Here is a 21,238-nt window from a genome sequence, read left to right as displayed (position 1 = left end):
TGGAGGTGTGAGTAAATATATAGTGTTTGTGGAGCAGTCTCGTTTGACTAATCGCTCCATTGGGTTGTTGGGTACAAGTTTCTTCTTGATTGATCAAGTGCCCTATTTTAAATGCCGTCCTGTTGTGGAACTAGCCGAAAAAGTTATATTTATTTAGTGACGTTGAATTTTGGGAGGATATGCTAGCGCAGACCTAAAGATAATTGATTACTGATCGACTACTTCATCTCTTGTCCACTTCCCCCTAAAACACGTCAATAGATAAAAGATTATCGAATTCAAGGAAAAGGGTAAGTAATTGGACAGACCTAAAATTGCAGCTCGGGTACTTTAGGAAGGTGTAGTCAAACTCGAATTTTAGAGGATTTTAAAAGATTTTAAAATCCTAGTGTAGTCAATTACAAGATTTTAAAGGGTTTTAGAATCCATTCAAATCTAGGTGTAATCAATTAAAAGATTTTAAAGGATTTTAAAATCCATCCAAATCCAAGTGTATTAAAAAAATTAAGATTTTGGAGGATTTCAATAAACTGTGGATTTTGTGGGATTTGAAGGCTAGAAGTATATATAAGAGCAAGCCCAGCGTGGGCTATAGCTCGGGGGACTGTGGAGAGAACAAGGGCCCGAGGCCCGGTGGGAGGGCTCCAGCGTGGGCTAGCCCGACCGAAGGTGGAGGCCCGAGCTCCGGGCCCGCGGGGAATTGCCAACCCGAGAGCCTGAGGGCCAAGTGACGTCAGCCTGGCGTCAGGCAATATTAAATTCTTTTTTGTGTCAGGCGCGTGCACCCCGCTCGCGCGTGGGGGCGCGTCGCTGACACAAAATCAGAAAAAAAGAAAAGAAAACTTTGTCAGTTACCGTTGGGAAGCCACGTGGCTTCCCACGGTCCGTTAGATCTCAACGGTTATTTAATTTGGACCGTTCGATCTCAACGGTCAAAAAAAATAAAAAAGTCTTATTTAATATCCACCGTTCGATTTGAGATCAACGGTGGATATTAAAATTCTTTATAAATAAAAAAATAAAAGAAAAAATAGTTTTAAAATTAAGAAAAGTTACCGTTGTGACACGTGACACAATCTGGAGTGTTGGAATTCAAATTTTTTTATATCCAACGGCAGAGATTAATTAATTGAATAAAAATTAAAAAAAAATTGTAAAAAATTCAAAAAAATTCAAAAAAAAATCTGAAAATTTTGAAAAATCTGAAAAAAATTGTAAAAAAAATTGTTTTTACTTTTCTATAAATATCTTCTCATTATCATCTACCTTACACAACAATTTCATATTTTCTCAACTACTTTCAATCACATTCCTTTCTTTGTCTCAAAGTTTGAATCCATTTTTTTTTCAACAAAATGACCACTGGTGCAGGTACGAATTGGTCGCTTATTGAAGATGTTGCGTTGTGTACTAGCTGGGTTGAAGTTACTCATAGTTCGCTTACGGGTAATGAGATGCAGTTGTGAGAAATGTGGAGTCTTATTCATACCAATTTTCTTGAGAAAATTGGTGGGAAAAGAACCAAAGAATCGATGTCCAGTCGTTGGAAATTACTTAGCCAATTGTTTAGTACGTGGAGAGACGCCTTGGCACAGGCTAGTAGTAATATTCAAAGTGGGGAAAATTACTCGGATCAGGTAACAATATATTATTTATTTGTTACCTACATAATTTATTATTTATTGTTTGTATTATTTATTTGTTACTTATTTTCATTGTGTAGGAACTTCAAGCATAAGCTTGGTACGCTGCCAAAACCAAAAGCAAAAATAAATCATTCAACCGGTGGGAATGTTGGAATATTGTCAAAGATTGTCCTAAATTTAGAGTTGTGCCAGTCGGTCCAGAAGTGCACATGAACAACACCCCTCTACACTCTACACCCGATCATGTCTCGCATGTTAATGAAGATGATGCAGAAGAAGTGCTCGAAACACCCATCCCTGAACAAGCGTCGGGTTCGACCCGTTATCCAATTAGGCCTCAAGGTAAGAAGGCTTCAAAGAGAAAAGGGAGTGCTTCCAAGAACGATTATGCAAAGTTCATGGAAGAACTTACTCGCCAAGGTGAATTGACTTTGGCGAGGGAACTGGCCAAATATGAGGGTGATAAGGCTAGAGATGACGCAAAAGCTGCAGCTATTCAGAGAGAATTTTAGGCTAATGAGAGAGAAAGAGAGCTACTTAGGCAAGAAAGGGAACATGTTAGAGAAGAAAGACGGGCTCAACAAGATCGTGAGATTATGAACACGCCTTTAGAAGGGAAGTCTCCAAATTCCAAATTTTTTTGGAAGTCAGAGAAAGCGGACGTGGTGCAAAGGAGGCGTGCAAGAGAAGCAATAGCAAGCCAAGGTGGTCCTAGCACCACAAGAGAAGATCATCCTAGCACCACAAATTGGTTAAGTGATGATAAATAGAGTATTTTTTGTAATCGGAGCCCATAATTTTCCAATCACTTTGGGTTGTAATTTATTATTTATTGTTTGTATTATTTATGTTGTTTCCAATTTATTGAATATTTATTCAAATTAATTTGGTAAGTTATTTATACTAAGAGAATATTTATTGAAATGACAAAAACACACCAAATAAAATTACATAAGCATACGGAATAATTAAAAACTCACCAAAAAAATTACATAAACATACCAAATAATAGAACACACCAAATAAAATAACTTAAACATACCAAATTCAAAAAAACACACAAAATGAACTTAATTATCTTCAGCTTGTTTCAATGCCCACTGGTGCTCTATCAAGTTAAGTTGTCGGGCATTGTGCATGTCTGGCATTTGAAATGCAGTATATCGTTGAATGAGCCTTTCATTGTAACGTCCATCCCTTTGTAATGGCTCATGTTGCACGGGCTCATCGGTGGCGTCATGAGCACAATATATACGTGTTCTTGAATTGTTTATCGTGTCTGGCTCATATTCATTAACGGCTTCATAATCGTACTCATCTTCCACAATCATGTTGTGAAGAATGATGCACGTCATCATGATGGATCGAAGCGACTCTACATCAAACAATCTGGCAGCACCCTTGACGATCGCCCAGCGAGCTTGGAGGATACCGAAACAACGCTCCACATCCTTCCTGCACCCCTCTTGACAGCTTGCAAAGTGTTTTTCCTTTGCACTCCGCGGACGTGGCATTGTTTTGACAAATGTTGACCATCGCAGGTAAATGCCGTCAGCTAGGTAGTATGGCCCGTCGTACATACGTCCGTTGACCTCATACGTCACTTTTGGTGCCTTTCCTTGCAGGACATCGTTGAACACTAGGGATTGGGCAAGGACGTTGATGTCATTTTGAGCTCCCGGGACCCCGAAAAAGGCGTGCCAAATCCATGTATCAAAAGATGCCATCGCCTCCAGAATGATACTTTTTGCTCATTTTTTGTCCCCGTAAGTGCCTTGCCATGCACTTGGACAGTTTTTCCACGTCCAGTGCATACAATCAATGCTTCCAATCATCCCAGGAAAGCCACGCATCTCCGCCTTCTTTAACAGCCGTTCCAAGTCCATGTTTGTAGGTTTGCGGAGGTACTCAGCGGTGTAGATAGATTTGATTGCTCTGCAAAACCTCATCAGGGACTCAAGAATGGTTGATTTCCCCATCCTCGTTATCTCATCCACTTGGTCTGCAGATGCTCCATATGCAAGCATCTGCAAGGCAGCAATAATTTTTTGCTTAGGCAGTAAACTCATAGCACCAAAAGTATATTTCTTTTGCACGAAGTAAGAATCATGGTTGCAAACAGCAATCATGATTTTGTTGAACAAATGTCGTTCCATTCTAAAACGACGTCTAAAGTACGTATCAGGGAATGCACTATTAGGAACAAAATAATCATCCAAGAGTTCCATACCTCGTCGTTGCCTGCTTTTATCAAGGTTTCCAGAACGGCTGGGCCTGCAGATCTGAGCCATACCTTGGACGACTCGACAAGAATGTGAGGCTTTGCCCATTCTTACTTCGTCATTTCTCCTTTGACGCTCCTCATCCTCTTCCCTCTCATTTCTTGCCCCCTGGTGATTGAACATTGCTTCTGATTCGTTAAACAATTCTTCCTCTTCCTGATTGAATTCCCACATCATCCTTGAGGAAGAAGAAGAAGACATTGTAAGAAAGAAACAGAAACTATGAATAATGATACAGATTTTTGTGAATAAGGAAGCAGAAACTATGAATAATGATAGAGATCTTGAGAAAATTGGTGTGAGATTTGTGAGGATGGATGGTGGATTATAAAGAGGATTCAGAAAGGATTAGGTTGTACATAATGCCACGTGGCATGCCGTCATTCGTTACAAATCTGATGGAAATCTATCCTCAAAGATTGTGAACAGATTATGACACGTGGCATGTCGTCATTCGTTAAAAATCTGATGGAAATTCATCCTCAAAGATTGTGAACAGATTATGACACGTGGCGCGACGTGATTGGTTAATAATCTTATCAGAAATCCATCACCAATAATTGTATTTTTAGATAATGACACGTGGCATAACGAGTACGATTAAAAAATTTATCGAAAATCCATCCCCAATAATTGTCTTTTCGGATTTTATGACAAGTGGCGTAACGACAACGATTAAAAATCTTATCCGAAATTACAAATAAAATTATTTTGTATTATTTAATAATACTTCGGATAATGACACGTGACGCAACGAGAACGATTAAAAATCTTATCCGATAATACAATTAAAATTATTTTGTATTATTTTATAAATAAAAAAAATACTAATATTTTATTGCCTATTGCCAGGGCTATTGAAGTGTAACGGTGGAGATGCAAATTCTATTGCCAGGGCTATTTACTGTTTATTAAGGGCAGTTACTGTTCATTAGGTGGATTGAATAGTGCATTACCTGGGGGGAGAGCTCCAACGCTGAAGTTGCTCTAACCAAGATTAAAAAGAATCTAACCCCATCCCCTAGAATTTCAAATCCTTTTCCATCTTCCCCTGCTGTTGTCCACTAGTGTGCTTGTTCTGATTCCCTTCCCAATGATCTGATCACCAGCATCGTGATCAGACGAATTCACCACCATCTCGCACCTTTCTTGAACGTCCTAACTAACCCAGATCTTGAGTTCTCCTCCTGCACCTCCATCCAGAAGCCCATATTTGAATATGTTGCTTAACCCATTCAATTTGCCGCTGTTGTACCCTCTGCCTTAGAACCACTCTCTTGCTGTTGTTTGTTCGCACCGTTGAGGCACCAATGCACCACACACCTCCAATTTGATTTGATTTTGTATTGTCAGTCCAGAAAGACGAAGAAAAAACAAGAAAAAAAAAAGGAAAAAAAAAATATAAAAAATCCATCACAATCCACCAAAATCTACAAACTAAATCCATTCAAATTCTTTAAAATTATTGGATGTGTCATCATTATGTTGGAGGTCATCATTATGTTGAAGGTCATCATTTTGTTGCTTTCGGTTCTCCCATATAGATAATAGATTAAGATTAGTGGGATTGGATGTGTCATCATTATGTTGGAGGTCATCATTATGTTGGATGTCATCATTTTGTTGCTTTCGGTTCTCCCATATATGTTGCATTGTGTAATGGTTTCAGATATGAAATATACATAAAAACACTCAACATGGTATCAGAGCGGGCATCATCCTGAGCTAGTTCTGTATATCGAATCTGCTGTGTTTATTTTTCAAAAACAATGGCAGATGGAAGTATCATTGCTTCTTCATTTGGAAGCGCTTCTGAAATGGATATCAATCCAAACCAATGACTCAGTTCAGTATTATTGAATGAGTTTAATTATTTTCCATGGGCAAGGGCTGTTAGTCTTGCTCTCGGTGGAAGATCCAAACTCGGTTTCATCAATGGCAGTCAACCTGCACCAGATGCTTCTTCTCCAGAATATGGAGGGTGGCTATGTAAAGATCAACTGGTCATGTCATGGTTGTTAAATTCTATGGAAAGGAATATTGCTGAAATCTTCAGCTATTCCGAGTCGTCTCTCATCCTTTGGACCACCGTGAAGGAGATGTATGGAAATCAAAACAATGCAGCTCGCATCTTTCAACTCAAGAAGGATATCTCCAACATACAGCAAGAAGGTAAAAGCTTTGTTCAACATCTTGGTTCTTTGAGAAGCATGTGGAATGAGTTAGATGTGTACAGACCTCACACAACTGATCTCTCTGTGCTCCTTAAAAGAACTGAAGAAGATAAAATTTTTCAATTATTGTCTAGCTTGAGCTCAGAATATGAGGATTTGAGAAGTCACATTCTCATGAACTCGGAGCTACCATCCTTCACTAGTATCTGTGCAACTATCCAACGTAAGGAAGTAAGGAGAAAAGTCATAAACAATGGTATAAAAACCAACGTGACAGAAGCTAGGGCTTACCTGACAAATGAAAAAAGATATAAAGGAAAAAACCCTCATTTAAAGTGCCTACATTGTGACAACATCGGGCATGTGAGAGACAAGTGCTGGATCCTACATCCAGAACTCAAACCTGACTTCATGAAGGATAAATCCGCACCAAAGACAAGTCGAGCACACCCTCGTGCCAACACTGCAACATCTTCATCTATCAACAATGTTGATACCTATCAACAGTTCACTGCAAATCCTGCCATCCTTTTAAATGAGTTCGCAGCGTATCTCCAAAAAAAGAAGGGAAAAGAGGATGGATCGGTTGATCATGAAAATGGAAGTACTACTGCATTGATGGGCAAATTTGCAGGTTTTTTAGCTGATGCTGATTATGTACCTCAGACAGACTTGAAAGGTATCGTAACTGCTTTCCAAACTACTCTTAAAATAAATGAGTTACATGATTTTTGGGTTGTAGATTCTAGTGCCACAGACCATATGACTAATCAAATGTCAAAGTTACATAGATTTGAGAAACTACATAATCCTTCACATGTATCTGTTGCTAATGGTGAAGGTGCTAGGATTGTAGGAAAGGGAAAAATCCACCTGATATCTGATCAAATAGAGTCTATGGCCCTATATGTCCCATCATTTCCATTTCAACTTCTCTCAATGGGAAGAATCACAAATTCCTTAAATTGTTTGGCCATTTTTTCACCAAAAACTGTCATTTTTCAGGATTGTATAACCAAGAGGACGATTGGTGAGGGGTTTTACCTTGATGGTCTCTATTACATATCAAAAAGCTCTTCCTGTGGGTTCCATGCCAAGTCAAAATCCATCCATACCTCCATTCAAGCTTCCACCTTGTGGCACCAACGACTAGCTCATCCATCTCAACCTATCTTATCCACCTTATTTCCTGACTTAGGCAAAGAATCAACCCACTGTGAAACTTGTCATTTGTCAAAGGCAACAAGACTACCTCTAGGGTCTTCGATGTCTAGAGTTTCTCATCTTTTTGAGCTTGTACACTCTGATATATGGGGACCAACAAATGAATCTTTTGATGGTTATAAATATTTCATAACTTTTGTTGATGATTATTCAAGAGCCACCTGGTTATATTTGTTAAAATCAAAAAATGAGGTGATGGAAGTGTTTAAGGACTTTCACAACCTTGTCAAAAATCATTTTTCTTCTCAAATCAAAACCCTAAGGTCTGATAATGGCACAGAATACATGTCCCAAGTCATGACTCAATATTTGAGCAACAATGGCATCATACATCAAACTAGCTGTGTTGGCACACCCCAACAAAATGGTGTTGCCGAGAGAAAAAACCGAGATCTCCTTGAAAAAACTAGGGCATTGATGTTACAAATGAATGTACCAAAACGTTTTTGGTCTCAAAGCGTCATGACAGCAGCTTACCTGATCAACAGATTACCTAGTAGGGTTTTGGGGTTCAAATCCCCAATGGAGATAGTCAAGAACAGAAAGGTGGACTTGTCTCACCTTAAAGTCTTTGGATGCAACTGTTTTGTTCATGTTCAATCATTACATTGAGACAAACTTGATCCTAGGGCAACTAAATGCATTTTCCTTGGCTACTCGTCCACACAAAAAGGGTATAAGTGTTATAATCCACAACTTAAGAGATTAATTGTTTCAAAGGATGTTCAATTTCATGAAACTAACTCTTATTACAGTAAGTCTCTGGATAGTACAAGTCAGGGGGAGATTATCTTGGACATGTTTCCACTACCAAGGACTGAGATACTCAACAATGTGGGTGATCAAACTCACACAATGGATCTTGTGGCTCCAAATCAACCGGATTCATATGACGACAGCAACATGCCTGTAGAAGATGAAACTCTACGTAGTATTGGTCCTGAAGAACCTTCAGAAGAGTCTCTTCCTACCATACCTCGACGAAATCCAACTCGTGAGAGGCACCCACCAGCAAGACTGCAAGACTTTGTTACGTACAAGCTCAAGCACCCCTTATCCAACTACTGTTCTTATCAAAAGTTGTCACATAATTACACTACCTATTTGAGTAATATATCTGCGCATGAAGAGCCTCAATCATTTCAAGAAGCTAACCAATCCCAAGTGTGGCAGCAAGCAATGCAGGATGAACTGCATGCACTAGATCAACATAAAACCTGGAGCTTTGTGCCACTGCCCAAAGGAAAGAAGATAGTAGGCTGCAGGTGGATATACAAGATTAAATTCAACTCGGATGGGTCTATTGAAAGACACAAGGCACGATTAGTGGCCCGTGGCTTCACTCAAACATTTGATGTGGATTACAAGGAAACCTTTGCCCCCGTTGCAAAGATGAACACAGTGCGCGTACTCTTGTCTGTGGCTGTCAACAAAGGATGGCCTATGTACCAAATGGATGTAAAAAACGCCTTCTTACATGGTGAGCTTGAAGAAGACGTCTACATGAGATTACCACCGGGTCACTCTCAAAGTCATAAACAGGATGTTGTGTGTAAACTGCACAAATCAATTTATGGTCTTAAACAATCACCGAGAGCCTGGTATGCTAAGCTCAGTTCAGTCCTTATCAGTGTTGGTTTTGGAAGAAGCAATGCGGACTCCTCTTTATTTGTATGCTCAGGCACCGCTGGTACATTGGTTGTTCTTGTGTATGTTGATGACTTGATTATCACCGGAGATAACCCTGAAGAAATCAAAGAACTCAAGCACTCCCTTCAGCAACGCTTTGCAATAAAAGATCTTGGTGTTCTGAGATACTTCCTTGGCATCGAAATGGCTACATCTCACAAGGGCTTCTTCCTTAACCAGTGCAAATATGTTCTGGATCTCCTTAAGGAAGCAAACATGAGTGATGCTAAACCGGTCCCTACACCTCTTGACATTAAACTTAAAGTCAGCTTAGAGGGTCAATCTCTTCCAAACATAAGTTATTATCAGCGGTTGGTTGGTAAGTTGATATACCTGACCATCACAAGGCCCGACATTACCTATGCTGTCAGTATTGTTAGCCAATTTATGCACTCTCCCACGATGGAGCACTTTAACCTAGTCAAAAGGATACTTCGATATCTAAAAGGTTCTGTGGGACGTGGTATAATCATGAAGAAAAATGCAAGCACTCAGATTACAGGTTATTGTGATGCAGATTGGGCTGGCAATTCCATTGATCGTAAGTCTACAACGGTATTTTGCACGTTTGTGGGAGGCAACCTTGTCTCATGGAAAAGCAAAAAACAAACTGTCGTTGCAAGATCCAGTGCTGAGGCAGAATATCGGGCAATGGCATCTACTGCGTGTGAACTAATCTGGCTCAAAGGTTTACTGTGTGACTTAGGTGTTTTCAATCATCAATCCATGTCCCTTTTCTGTGACAATCAGGCTGCAATGCACATTGCTTCCAACCCAGTTTTTCATGAGAGAACCAAGCACATTGAAGTCGATTGTCACTATGTTCGTACACAAGTTCAATCTCAGGTTATCCAAACGCATTTTGTAAGGAGCTCGGATCAACTTGCGGACCTATTCACAAAATCATTGGCCTCTCATCAGTTTCAGCTTCTTCTTGGCAAGCTTGGATCTATCAACCTTTTGGATCCAGCTTGAGGGGGAGTATTGGATGTGTCATCATTATGTTGGAGGTCATCATTATGTTGAAGGTCATCATTTTGTTGCTTTCGGTTCTCCCATATAGATAATAGATTAAGATTAGTGGGATTGGATGTGTCATCATTATGTTGGATGTCATCATTTTGTTGCTTTCGGTTCTCCCATATATGTTGCATTGTGTAATGGTTTCAGATATGAAATATACATAAAAACACTCAACAAAAATCCATATGAATTTTGTAGGAGTCTTAAATCCTCCTCAATCTTATCAAATCTATCACTTTTAAAATCCTTTAAAATCTTAGTTTGACTACACCCCCCTTAGTTTGAATCTCACCTCGTCAATTCAAAGTTTTGAATAGGAACTTTAGGGAAAAACATCATGCACTAAACTCTCTCCATTATCTTCACAGAGAATGTTCATGATGACTTTTAAGAAATGAAAATAACTATTAAGTGTAAGAATGTAAGTGAACAGCTATCATAATCTTGGATGTACATGTGTTACAATCTTGTGTCATTTGGTAGTTAGAGGATTACTTAGTCATTAAGTTTTCTATTTCTATATATAGCTAGAAAGATAACAGTTGTAACTAATCTTTCACATTGTAATGAAATCAGTTTATATTCTTTCTCTCTCTAAACTTTTCTCTCAATTTCCTCTTTGCTTAATCTTCCGCTAGTTTGTTAAGATGGTACCGAGAGCTTACGTTTTTGAGGATTCTAAGCTTAGGGGAGAGAATTGGTAAAGATCTAGAGTCTCGCTGAAAGTTTCTGCAAGTTTGCATCTCTTTTTCTACAACAATGGTGGTGATCAGTATTAACGGCAGTGATCGATGACAGAAATTAGGTTTTTCTTTCCAAAATTATTTTGCTTTATTTACGATTGAAGTTGTAGTTGTAGATTTGAAACTTGTTGCAATTTTAAGGCTCGAAGCCCCTAGTATTTGAGTTTTTGAAGATTCTTGAAATTTTTGGCACGAAGCTATATAAATTTTGTTTGTGAAAATTTTTCTATCTATGAATTGTTTCAATTGGTGATTAGAAGAAGAAATTGAGCACGAAGCTTGGATTTGTCCAAACCTTGAAAATTGATAAAATTAGGGCACAAAGCTCTTTTGATTGAAGATTTTGAGCCGAAGCTATCTGCACTGTTGAAGATTGTGAATTGTTGTGTTGCACGAAGCCTATTCCTGCTGATTTGTTCTCTAATTCAACATTATATTGTGATTGTTGCTATGACGTCTACACCTTTGAAGATTGATGGATTACTTGGGACACTTACTCTGCGATTACAAGACGATAACTTCGCTAAGTGGTCATTTTAGTTTCGTTCTGTATTAGAAGGTTATGATTTGTTTGATTACTTTGATGGTACCAATGTATGTCCTCCCAAATATGTGATTTCACTTGACAATAGTGTTACTAAGGAGATTACTGATGCATACAGACAATGGATTAAGACAGATAAGGCTTTACTAAGTCTTCTAATTGTAACATTGGGGGATGAAGCGATTGAATATGTAGTCGGGAGTAAAACAGCTTATGAAGCTTGGACACACTTGTGTGATTGATATGTAACTGTCTCACGGCAAGAATTAATCATTTGAAGATTGAACGTTGCACCATAAAAAAAAAGGACCGATTTCATTGAAAAATATATTCGGAGACTTAAGTATCTTAAAGATCAGTTGCTTGTTGCAGGGGAAAGCATTTGTGAGAATGATTTGATTATGGTTGCATTAGCCGGCTTACCTGCAGAATACAACATGATTAGAACTGTCATTGTAACCCGAGAATCACCTATTACTCTTAAAGAATTTTGTGCACAGCTACTAAGTGCTAAGAAGACTGCAGAAGAATCACTTCATTATGTTCAATTTCCAATGTCAGGGATGTACTGTGAATGAGAGTCCTCCAATAGTGGAAATCAGAGACAATTTTATCAAGGATAATCCTCCAACATTGGAGCAAATAGACAGTTCTATCAGGGTGATTCTTCAACTCAGAATGGTTATAATTTCAATGGAAATGTTGGATTTGTAGGTCGGTAAGAAAGACCTCCAGGAAATAATTACAATGATAATAATGGGAACAACTATAATGGCAATTTTGGTGGCAATAGAAATTTTGGGGGTTTTAATGGTCCAAGGAACAACTATAGACCTCGAAATAATGGAAGTTATAATGGTGGTAATCGAAACAATGGAGGGTTTTTTGGTTCCTCAGGTAGTTATCAATCTAAGAATGGTTCATTTGGTGGAGGTTCATTTGGGAATTCTTGGTCTAATTGGAATGGCAATACTGGTCAGAAGTCTAATATCATACCTGAGTGTCAAATTTGTAGTAAATGTGGACATACTACACCAAACTGTTTTTACATAAATGAGCAACAACCTATCTCTGGTGGTTCTATTCTAGAGTGTCAAATTTATGGAAAACAGGGTCACATAGCACTCAATTGTTATCACATAAGTAACTATGTGTTTCAAGGTGCTAATCCACCTCCATCACTCATTGCAATGGATGCAAGTGCATCTTCTGAATTCAATGCTAATCAAGCATGGATCATGAACATAGGTGCTATACACCATATGACAGGAGATATGGTAGACTTAAACATAGTTACACCTTTTGAGGAAGATCAAAAAATCATAGTGGGAAATGGAGAGTGTCTTCTAGTGAAAAATAATGGTTCAAATTCTATTTCCACTACTTCTAAACCATTGCATTTGTTAACTATCTCACATGTTCCTCATTTAACTGCAAGTTTATTGTCAGTTTATCCATATGCAAAGAGAATAATTGTTATGTAATTCTTGATGAGTTTGGTTTTTGGGTACAGGACAAGGCAACAAAGACAATATTAACGAGAGGAAGGAGTAATGGCGGGCTTGTATTACATTCCAAAACAGATGTTTTTCAACTACAATAAGTTGCTGTAGACACCACCAGCTGCTTTTCTCGGGCAAGTGATCAAGGCTTCAATGTGGCAACATAGACTAGGCCATCCTAGTAATGAGATCTTACATAGTATGCTTTCTCTATCCAATATTTCCTATAAGGCTGATGTAGACAAACATGTGTGTAAATTATGTCTGAGTGGCAAGATGTCTAGACAAATGTTTTCTTTCAGTTCACATGTATCTGTAAAACCCTTTGAAAGAATAAGTAGTGATGTTTGGGGGCCATCAACAGTTGTATTAGTTGAAGGATATAAATACTATGTTAGTTTCATTGATGATTTCTCTAGATTTACATAGATTTTTCCCTTGTGCTATAAATCTCAAGTTCAATCTATTTTTGAGCACTTTTATGCTTTCATTAAGAACCATTTCCAAGAAAATGTGAAGTATTTTCAATCTGATGGTGGTGGTGAGTATATGAGTCTGAAGTTCAAGAATTTTCTGACCTTCAATGGCATTCCACATTTAGTCTCTTGTGCTTACACTCCTCAGCAAAATGGAGTGGCTGAGAGAAAGCATAGGCATGCTATAGAAACTATTGCTACTCTATTAACTACTGCTCATTTGCCACATAACTTTTGGTTTCATGCTGTGTTTCTCATTAATAGAATGCCTTGTAATGGTTTAGGCATGTAGTCTCTATTTCTTAAGTTGTTTGAGGTTCATCCAAAGTTAAAAGGTCTTTAAATTTTTGGTACAACAGTTTATCCCTATCTGAAGCCCTATACTTCTAGCAAATTGGATGCTAGAACTGATCAATGTATATTTTTAGGTTATGCTTTAGGTTATGAAGGAATTGTGTGCTATCATAGAGATAAAAAGAAGTTATTCATCTCCAGACATGTAGTTCATGATAAAACAGTTTTTCCATTTATTAGTGCTCTTAAAGTATCATTTATTTCAAAGCAATCTTATTCCTCAGTGAAACATCCTACTCTAGTTCCTATTGTTGTACCATATTTCAATGGTTCACAGCAGTCTCATGATAGAAATAGTAGTTTAGTTTCACTCACAGATCATGATGCTAGTTTGAGTTTTTCAGCTTCTGCACAACATAGGGATTTTGAGTTATCTTCACCAGGGTCATCTTCTTCTGGGAATCTGGAAAATAGTTTTGGTACCGGTTCTACAATACAAGCATCTCCACAACTTACTCCTCCTTTCTCTCCAAGGAGTTTTGGTACTGATATATATATATATATATATATATATATATATATATATATATATATGTATGTATGTATATATGTATGTATGTATGTGTGTATGTATGTATGTATGTGTGTGTGTGTGTGTGTGTGTGTGTGTATGTATGTATGTATCTGGTCATGGTTCTATAAGGTCGAATATGTATTACGTGTAATGGGGTTTATACTTATAGTGAGCCAACCCATTAATACTTACATATCTCAAAGCAAGAAAATCCGATTGTCACAAGTCCCAAGTGCTGACAGGTTGAATTCCCATTATCGTCCATTTCCTTGTGTCTGTGAAGAACTTCCAGATTAATAGGAAGGAAACTTAATCGGAATGAAATGAATCAGAATTTGTTTCTATGATAAATCGGTATAAACATCAACAACTTCAAATTGGATTACTTTCTCCTGAAGCAGGTTCAAAAGATCACTCGTATTGAGTTTTCACTATCATTTTTATATATTAGCATAACAGGGAATTCAGCAAAAACAAGTGGATGGTTGAAACATGAACATATATAAAGGATTAGTAATGGAGATTATGCAAATTCTCCAAAAGGACATTTTTACATAATATACAAACAAAGAACACTAATTGGGACCTTAAGTTGGTAGAAATGATCAGGCAGTACTTTCCATGACAGGATTCCAATTCAGAGTATACTCCTATCCACCAATTTAATAAATAACTATTCGAAATCATAACATCCATGGAGGGATTGAATAAAATGAAAGCTTGAAGAAGAAGGAAATGGATATGCTTGTATTTCTCAGAAACAGTAGTTATTACAATTATATTCTTAGTTAAAGAATTATTTGTAGTTTTATTACATTGCTTAAGAAGGAAGCTACACCACTAACACATAACCAACTAATAGTAATGATATGGCAAGCTGACGGGCATCTTGTATTTAATACGGAGTCTAAAATGGAGTAACCCAGTTTAAGATTAAAAAATTTTATTCTTACCATCTAATTGTATCATCTGGCTGACAGAGATGAGACTCATATACAGTGGCGGACCCTACCTTTATTAGAGAGATGGTACAAAAGATGGTATAAGTAGATGACAAGTGTAGCACTACTCGTTTAAGATTGAAACAATGTAAAATTCAGACCAAGAATTCCTTTCGTTAAAACATCAGCCACCTGTTCTTGTGTTGGAACATATTGACTTCCCTCACATTTTTGTACTATTTCTCATAGGAATTATTATTGGTATTCCACAATTCTCATTTTACACTCTAAACTTTCTATAATTAGAAAGAAAAAATACATTTGTGAGAAGTGTAGAATGAGATATTTAAAGTGGAATAATTATTCCCTTTCTCACAAAATGAAAGTCAGTTTCCAAGAGTTTAATTCTAGAATTAATGTTGCACAAGATTTAAACACAGAGCCATAACACGTGTCATATTATAAAGGATGGTCTATCCACACACTATCTTTTACCTCCCACACATACCCCGTCAACTTTTGTCCTTTGATCATTTTCAATTCGTTCGTCCGATAGCCGAAAATTGAGAGTGGTCCGTGAAAGGTAAAAATGGGCACGTGGATAACACCACCTTATTACAAAACGTGTCATAGTTTATACGCACTTTAAAGTAAAAACTTGTTTTCTTACTCGTACAATAGACCTAGGCTGAGTATATATACCACGTGGTGTTGTTTATAGTAATTACATGGGATCAAGTAAATTTTCCAACTATAGCAGTTGTACATGGGATCAAGTAATTGCAAATATAAAGAGATCATTAATACTAATTTTTGAAGAGCAAAGAGTGCTTAGAGATCATCAACTACGTCTGACTGCATTATGCTTTCGTGCTTATCTGGATTACTCTCATACTTTATTTAATTATTTGTTTATAGTCCGAGTCAGACTCATGGAGACTGGGGAGAAGCATGTGTACATGAAGTCATCCAACATTATGTGTGGAAGAGTCCTATATATATTGTGGTTTTGTACTTAGCTAGGCAAGCCAGATAGAGACGTAGCAATAATGAATAAGGCTAGTCTTGTCCAGTGCTCCGCAAACTACATACCCTTGTCGCCTATAAGCTTCTTAGAGCGAGCTGCTGTTGTCCATGGCGATAAGATTTCGATCGTTTACGGGGGAGTGAGATTTTCATGGCAGCAGACGCTTGTAAGATGTCTCAAGGTCGCCTCAGCTTTCGTCCACTTAGGCATATCTCGCCATGATGTTGTAAGTAGCATATTTCTAATATTTTATGACATGAGTATACATAGGGATTTCACTGTATTTGATTTCATTATATTTTTAGTTTCAAGCATTGTCATTCTAGTTTGTATATGATTTTAGTGTTAAAGTAAAAAATTTGGATGTTACATATATACGAATATATCTTTATATGAGTATCTTACTCATCATTCAGTAAGAAGACAATTTTCTTTTGTTACAAGTAGTGTTTGGTTTTTTCAACATAAACTTGTACCTCAAGGTCTTCTAACAATTAAGATCACATTACATTTTGTTTTGAGTTTCATGGAAATTTGATCATCAATATACGCCATGGCGATGGAGATCGATCTAACTTGCTAGCTAGCTCACGGCTAGCTAGTCACCAACGACTCCGACTGTAGTAAGTCAACGGTGGACTCAATATTATAAGACCGATCTCAACGATGGACTCAATATTAAAAGACAAATTAGTTAATCAATTTTGTAAGTCAATGGTGGTCATTTTTCGTAAGTCGATGGTGCCAAATGACCAAGTCGCAACTTGATCATGCATCTTGGCGTGGATGCTGGGTCAAATGGACAACGCCCACGATGAACCAAGATCGTGGAACCACCAAAGTAACATGCATGGTGAATCATCTGCCAATCTATGCATTAGTCGACTTATATATATATATATATATTATTTTTAAAGCTTTTTAGTCAAAATGCTTTTTGATATTGGCATAACTTTTCATTTTAGTTCTTAACCATGAAAATCAATATAAGTATTCTCTGAGTTTGTCTACCGTAAATCATTTTGGTCATTCCATGAAAAATCTGTCAATATCCTCATTAAATTGTCACGTGAACGACTACGTGACTATATTTTAAGGGTATTTTCATCAAACCAACTCCTTTACTTAATGAGGATATTGATTGATTTTTCACCGTAAATCATTTTGGTCATTCCATGAAAAATCTGTCAATATCCTCATTAAATTGTCACGTGAACGACTACGTGACTATATTTTAAGGGTATTTTCATCAAACCAACTCCTTTACTTAATGAGGATATTGATTGATTTTTCACGGAATGACCAAAATGATATACGATGGACAAACTCAGAGACCACTTCTATCAATTTTCATTGTCAGATACCAAAACAAAGAGTTATGCACATCTCAAAAACCATTTTGACTAAAAAGGTTTTTTTAAATAAAACTACACATCCCATTTCAGTTAATATAAAACACTTGCTAGCTAATAGGTTAGAAACAACTCTACGTACGCTTATATATATATGTGTATTTGTTTCTTGATTGTTCTTTACTAAGGGTATCTCAAATTTGAAATGAAAGTTTTGTATATAAATTGCTTAAAAATATGGAGTCTCTTTCTCTCTATTATCAGATGTCATCATCTTAGGGAGGGTTGCAATGTCAGCTATCCTGATAAGTAATTGGTTATAGTTTGTTGAGTTCTTAGTAAAGACTTAATGCCCGTTTGGAGTTGCTTTTCTGCGTCAACTTTTGTTTTTTTTCAAATTTCTTGATAGCTATTAAACTCTCTCTAGAATCTTATGATTGCTTTGAATATACAATCTATACATGTGTGTGTGTGTGTGTATAGCTTGAGCAAGCTAGTTTTCGTAGTCGCTAAAGAATAAGATTGTATTTGATCATAAAGAAATATGAGAAACAGAAAAGCTCTCAATTCGTCTTCTTTCATTTCTTTCGTTTCGACCATTTAGTTCCAATTCAATTACAACCTCTCACCCATTATTAATTGATTAATTTTAGGTTAAATGTTCAGTTCAAGTGTATCATAGGACTCTTAAGTTGTTGCATGTAGAGAATTATGTGTAGAATCCTCATGTACTCACATGTTTTCCTAACATGTACTGATATATGCTAGTTTATGCTCCGTCATTGAAATTGATTCGTGCATGAGTAGATGTTTGTTGTGTATTGCTAATTTTATTCCCATTTGTAGATTTAATTTGTGCGTTGTATGTGTGTTTATTTTCATCTTCAGACCTCACTAGGCCGACAAAGATAAATGATAGATAAAACCGCAAAAACCCTTCCACTAACTTATTGAGAATAAGAATTCAATGGAAACACAAACACTTTGAGTCTTGACCAAACCGACTAAAATCCAAAAAGCTTACGTTGCATGCGATACACGTATTCACGCACTTCCAAAATACAGGGGTCTCAGACTCTCAGTTCTCAAACTTTCTCTCATATTCTACTGGTCCTGTTTAAAAATTAGCATGTTGCTAAGGCTATATATATGTGTGTGTGTATGAGGCAGCACATCGACCAGAACCAGTGGCATAACTACTGTGAAATACATAATCAAAACTTCTCAGTATCATATAATAAACCGAATTGGAGAAAGAAAAATCTCCACTTATAATCTTTAGTAGTTGGAAACAGTCATAAGCCATTTTAACATATAAGATAATTTAAGATCATCTTGTTTTATTCTTTCCTTGTTAATTAATTTGAAGTGGGATTATGTCAAAAGCTAATCACTTTTGTGTTGATGGGCTCTTAATTAGGAATATTAATGTAAACGTTTGAATTGTACTGCAATATATAGAGGGTACTACATCAAACTCAAAGTAGTACACAGACCCAAAGTCAACAGAAGAAGCTTGCATATCCTTGTTAATATACACTAGTTGTCTCCGTCTCCTGATCACAATCTTGAAAAGAACTTGAATACAGATTCCGGTTACTAATATAATACTTATTCAAAGCATAATCAAGAAAAAAAAATATATATCTCAACTGTAGAATACACATGTTTTTGTTCTCTCTCACATACCATGATAGAAAAAATCTGTGTGCGCAAATCCAACTAAGTGTTTTTTATTGCACAACTGATCACTTGGATATATAAACTAATCACGTGTTCTAAATACCTATGTAGCACCTTAGTATTGGATCAAGAAATAGCAAAAAGTTCTTACCCGCTACATAAGATACGGTGATTTTTGTATAGCAGGATAAGCCAACACTCGACCTGATTACCTAAAACAGTGTATGTGTGTGTGTGTGTGTGTGTGTAATGTAACAGTAACTGCGAATCAGTTAAAATTTTTAAATTTCTTCCCTGACCAGGTTGCAGCTTTTGCACCAAACATCCCAGCACTCTATGAGTTACATTTCAGCATTCCAATGGCTGGAGCAGTCCTTTGTGCACTTAACATTAGGCTGCACGCACCCGCATTAGCTTCGATATTACAACAATTGGAAGCCAAAGCCATTCTTGTAGATCATCAGTACCTTGAAGTTGTCCTCCAAGCACTTGACATTTTGTCCCAATCAAACTCCAACTCCAAGCCACCTCTCCTCATTCTAATCCCAGAATGTGACCAATCATCATCATCTTCCCATACTGATCTTGATCTTCCATCAGGTGCCCTAAATTACAATGACCTACAGGAATCAGCAGAACTTGGTTTTCAGATTCTCAAACCCAACAATGAGTGTGACCCGATTTCAGTGAGTTACACTTCTGGGTCAACAGGTAATCCCAAAGGAGTTGTGTACAGCCACAGAGCTGTGTACCTGAATTCACTGGGAGCAATTTTTCAGAGTGACATGAGAAAAATGCCTGTTTTTCTATGGACGGTCGAAATGTTTCGGTGTAATGGGTGGTGCTTCCCTTGGGCTGTTGCTGCTCTTGGTGGCACCAATATCTGCCTAAGAAGTGTCTCAGCCAAAGCCATTTTTGAAGCAATTGATCTTCACAAGGTAACACACTTATGTGGTGCACCCTCTATATTAAACATTCTAGCAGATGCCTCAGAAAATGATCAAACTAGGGTTACAAAATCAAGGGTGGAGATTATTGTTGCTGGTGCATTGCCAGCACCGGAGATTCTGATCAAGGTTACAGAATTAGGGTTTAATGTGAGCCATGGATATGGCATGACTGAGGCTCTTGGACCGGCAATTGTCACACCATGCAAACCCAAGTTGGAATCTCAGTACAATCTAATGATGGAAGGTGTTGATGTGAAGGATCTGAACAGTATGGAGAGTGTGCCATATGATGGAAAAACAATGGGGGAGATTATGTTAAGAGGTAACACTTTGATGTTAGGATATCTGAAAAACTCAAACCCTAATCATGAAGTTTTCAAGGGCGGATGGTATAGGACTGGTGATCTGGCAGTTCGGCATTCAGATGGGTACATTCAGATGAAAGATAGGGCAAGGGACATTATAATTTCTGGTGGGGAGTCTATAAGCACACTTGAGGTGGAGGCAGTTTTGCTAACTCATCCACAAGTTTTGGAGGCTGCTGTTGTGGGGAAACATGATGAGGTTTTGGGGGAGACACCTTGTGCTTTTGTGAAGTTGAAGGAGGGTTTTGGTGGTGGTGGTGAAGAAAGTTGTAAAGAGATTGTGAAGTTTTGTGAGGAGAAATTGCCTGTTTTTATGGTTCCACAAGCTTTCGTGTTTGGGGATTTGCCTAATTCTACTGGGAGGGTACAAAAGTTTGTTCTAAAGAAGAAGGCCAATCTTGTGGGAAGCCAAGAATAAGATGCCTAATCTCTTCTACGGGCACTTACAATTCGCAAACAGGTTTGTTGTAGACTCTTTGTTATATATGCATGAAGCTTCAAGAATATGGGATATGAATGATTTGTGTTCGGGTAAAGATTTCTCTGGAGAATGCTCTTTGGACTCAGCACAGCTCCCCAAGGGATTGCCACTTTGGATGTGTAATCGGGCTCTTACTTGTTGATGTGCTACAAGAGGAGAACAAAGTTAGTTCTGAAAGGTGCATTTGTGGGGCCTTAGGTGTACGCCTTGAGGCTCGCAATCAAAACTAACTAAGTGCTTAGGTGTGCCACTACTATCTTAGTATAGC

At 37.5% G+C, this 21,238-nt stretch overlaps 2 protein-coding genes across 2 annotated transcripts; one reads left to right on the top strand and one right to left on the bottom strand.

Annotated features, from left to right (window-relative positions):
• Window positions 1-3,397: 3,397 nt before the first annotated feature.
• LOC137710316 (uncharacterized) lies at window positions 3,398-3,775 on the bottom strand. The gene has a single exon (XM_068449290.1). It carries the CDS (start codon window positions 3,773-3,775, stop codon window positions 3,398-3,400), a length of 378 nt encoding a protein of 125 aa, XP_068305391.1.
• Window positions 3,776-16,161: 12,386 nt separating this feature from the next.
• On the top strand, window positions 16,162-20,907 carry LOC137729127 (probable CoA ligase CCL13). Its single transcript, XM_068467970.1, has 2 exons — window positions 16,162-16,365; window positions 19,477-20,907. Exons 1-2 carry the CDS (start codon window positions 16,162-16,164, stop codon window positions 20,905-20,907), a joined length of 1,635 nt encoding a protein of 544 aa, XP_068324071.1.
• Window positions 20,908-21,238: the final 331 nt, after the last annotated feature.

Source organism: Pyrus communis, chromosome 1 (assembly GCF_963583255.1).
Source record: "Pyrus communis chromosome 1, drPyrComm1.1, whole genome shotgun sequence".
Classification (NCBI taxonomy): Eukaryota; Viridiplantae; Streptophyta; class Magnoliopsida; order Rosales; family Rosaceae; genus Pyrus; species Pyrus communis.
This window is presented reverse-complemented; position numbering and strand designations above follow the sequence as displayed.

What these genes read in the sequence shown, in the direction of transcription:
- LOC137710316 (XM_068449290.1), bottom strand. Translation starts at nt 3,775, where the DNA reads ATGATTGCTGTTTGCAACCATGATTCTTACTTCGTGCAAAAGAAATAT.
- LOC137729127 (XM_068467970.1), top strand. Translation starts at nt 16,162, where the DNA reads ATGAATAAGGCTAGTCTTGTCCAGTGCTCCGCAAACTACATACCCTTG. An exon ending in GCATATCTCGCCATGATGTT is followed by an intron (nt 16,366 to 19,476) that starts GTAAGTAGCATA and finishes TTCCCTGACCAG; the next exon opens with GTTGCAGCTTTTGCACCAAA.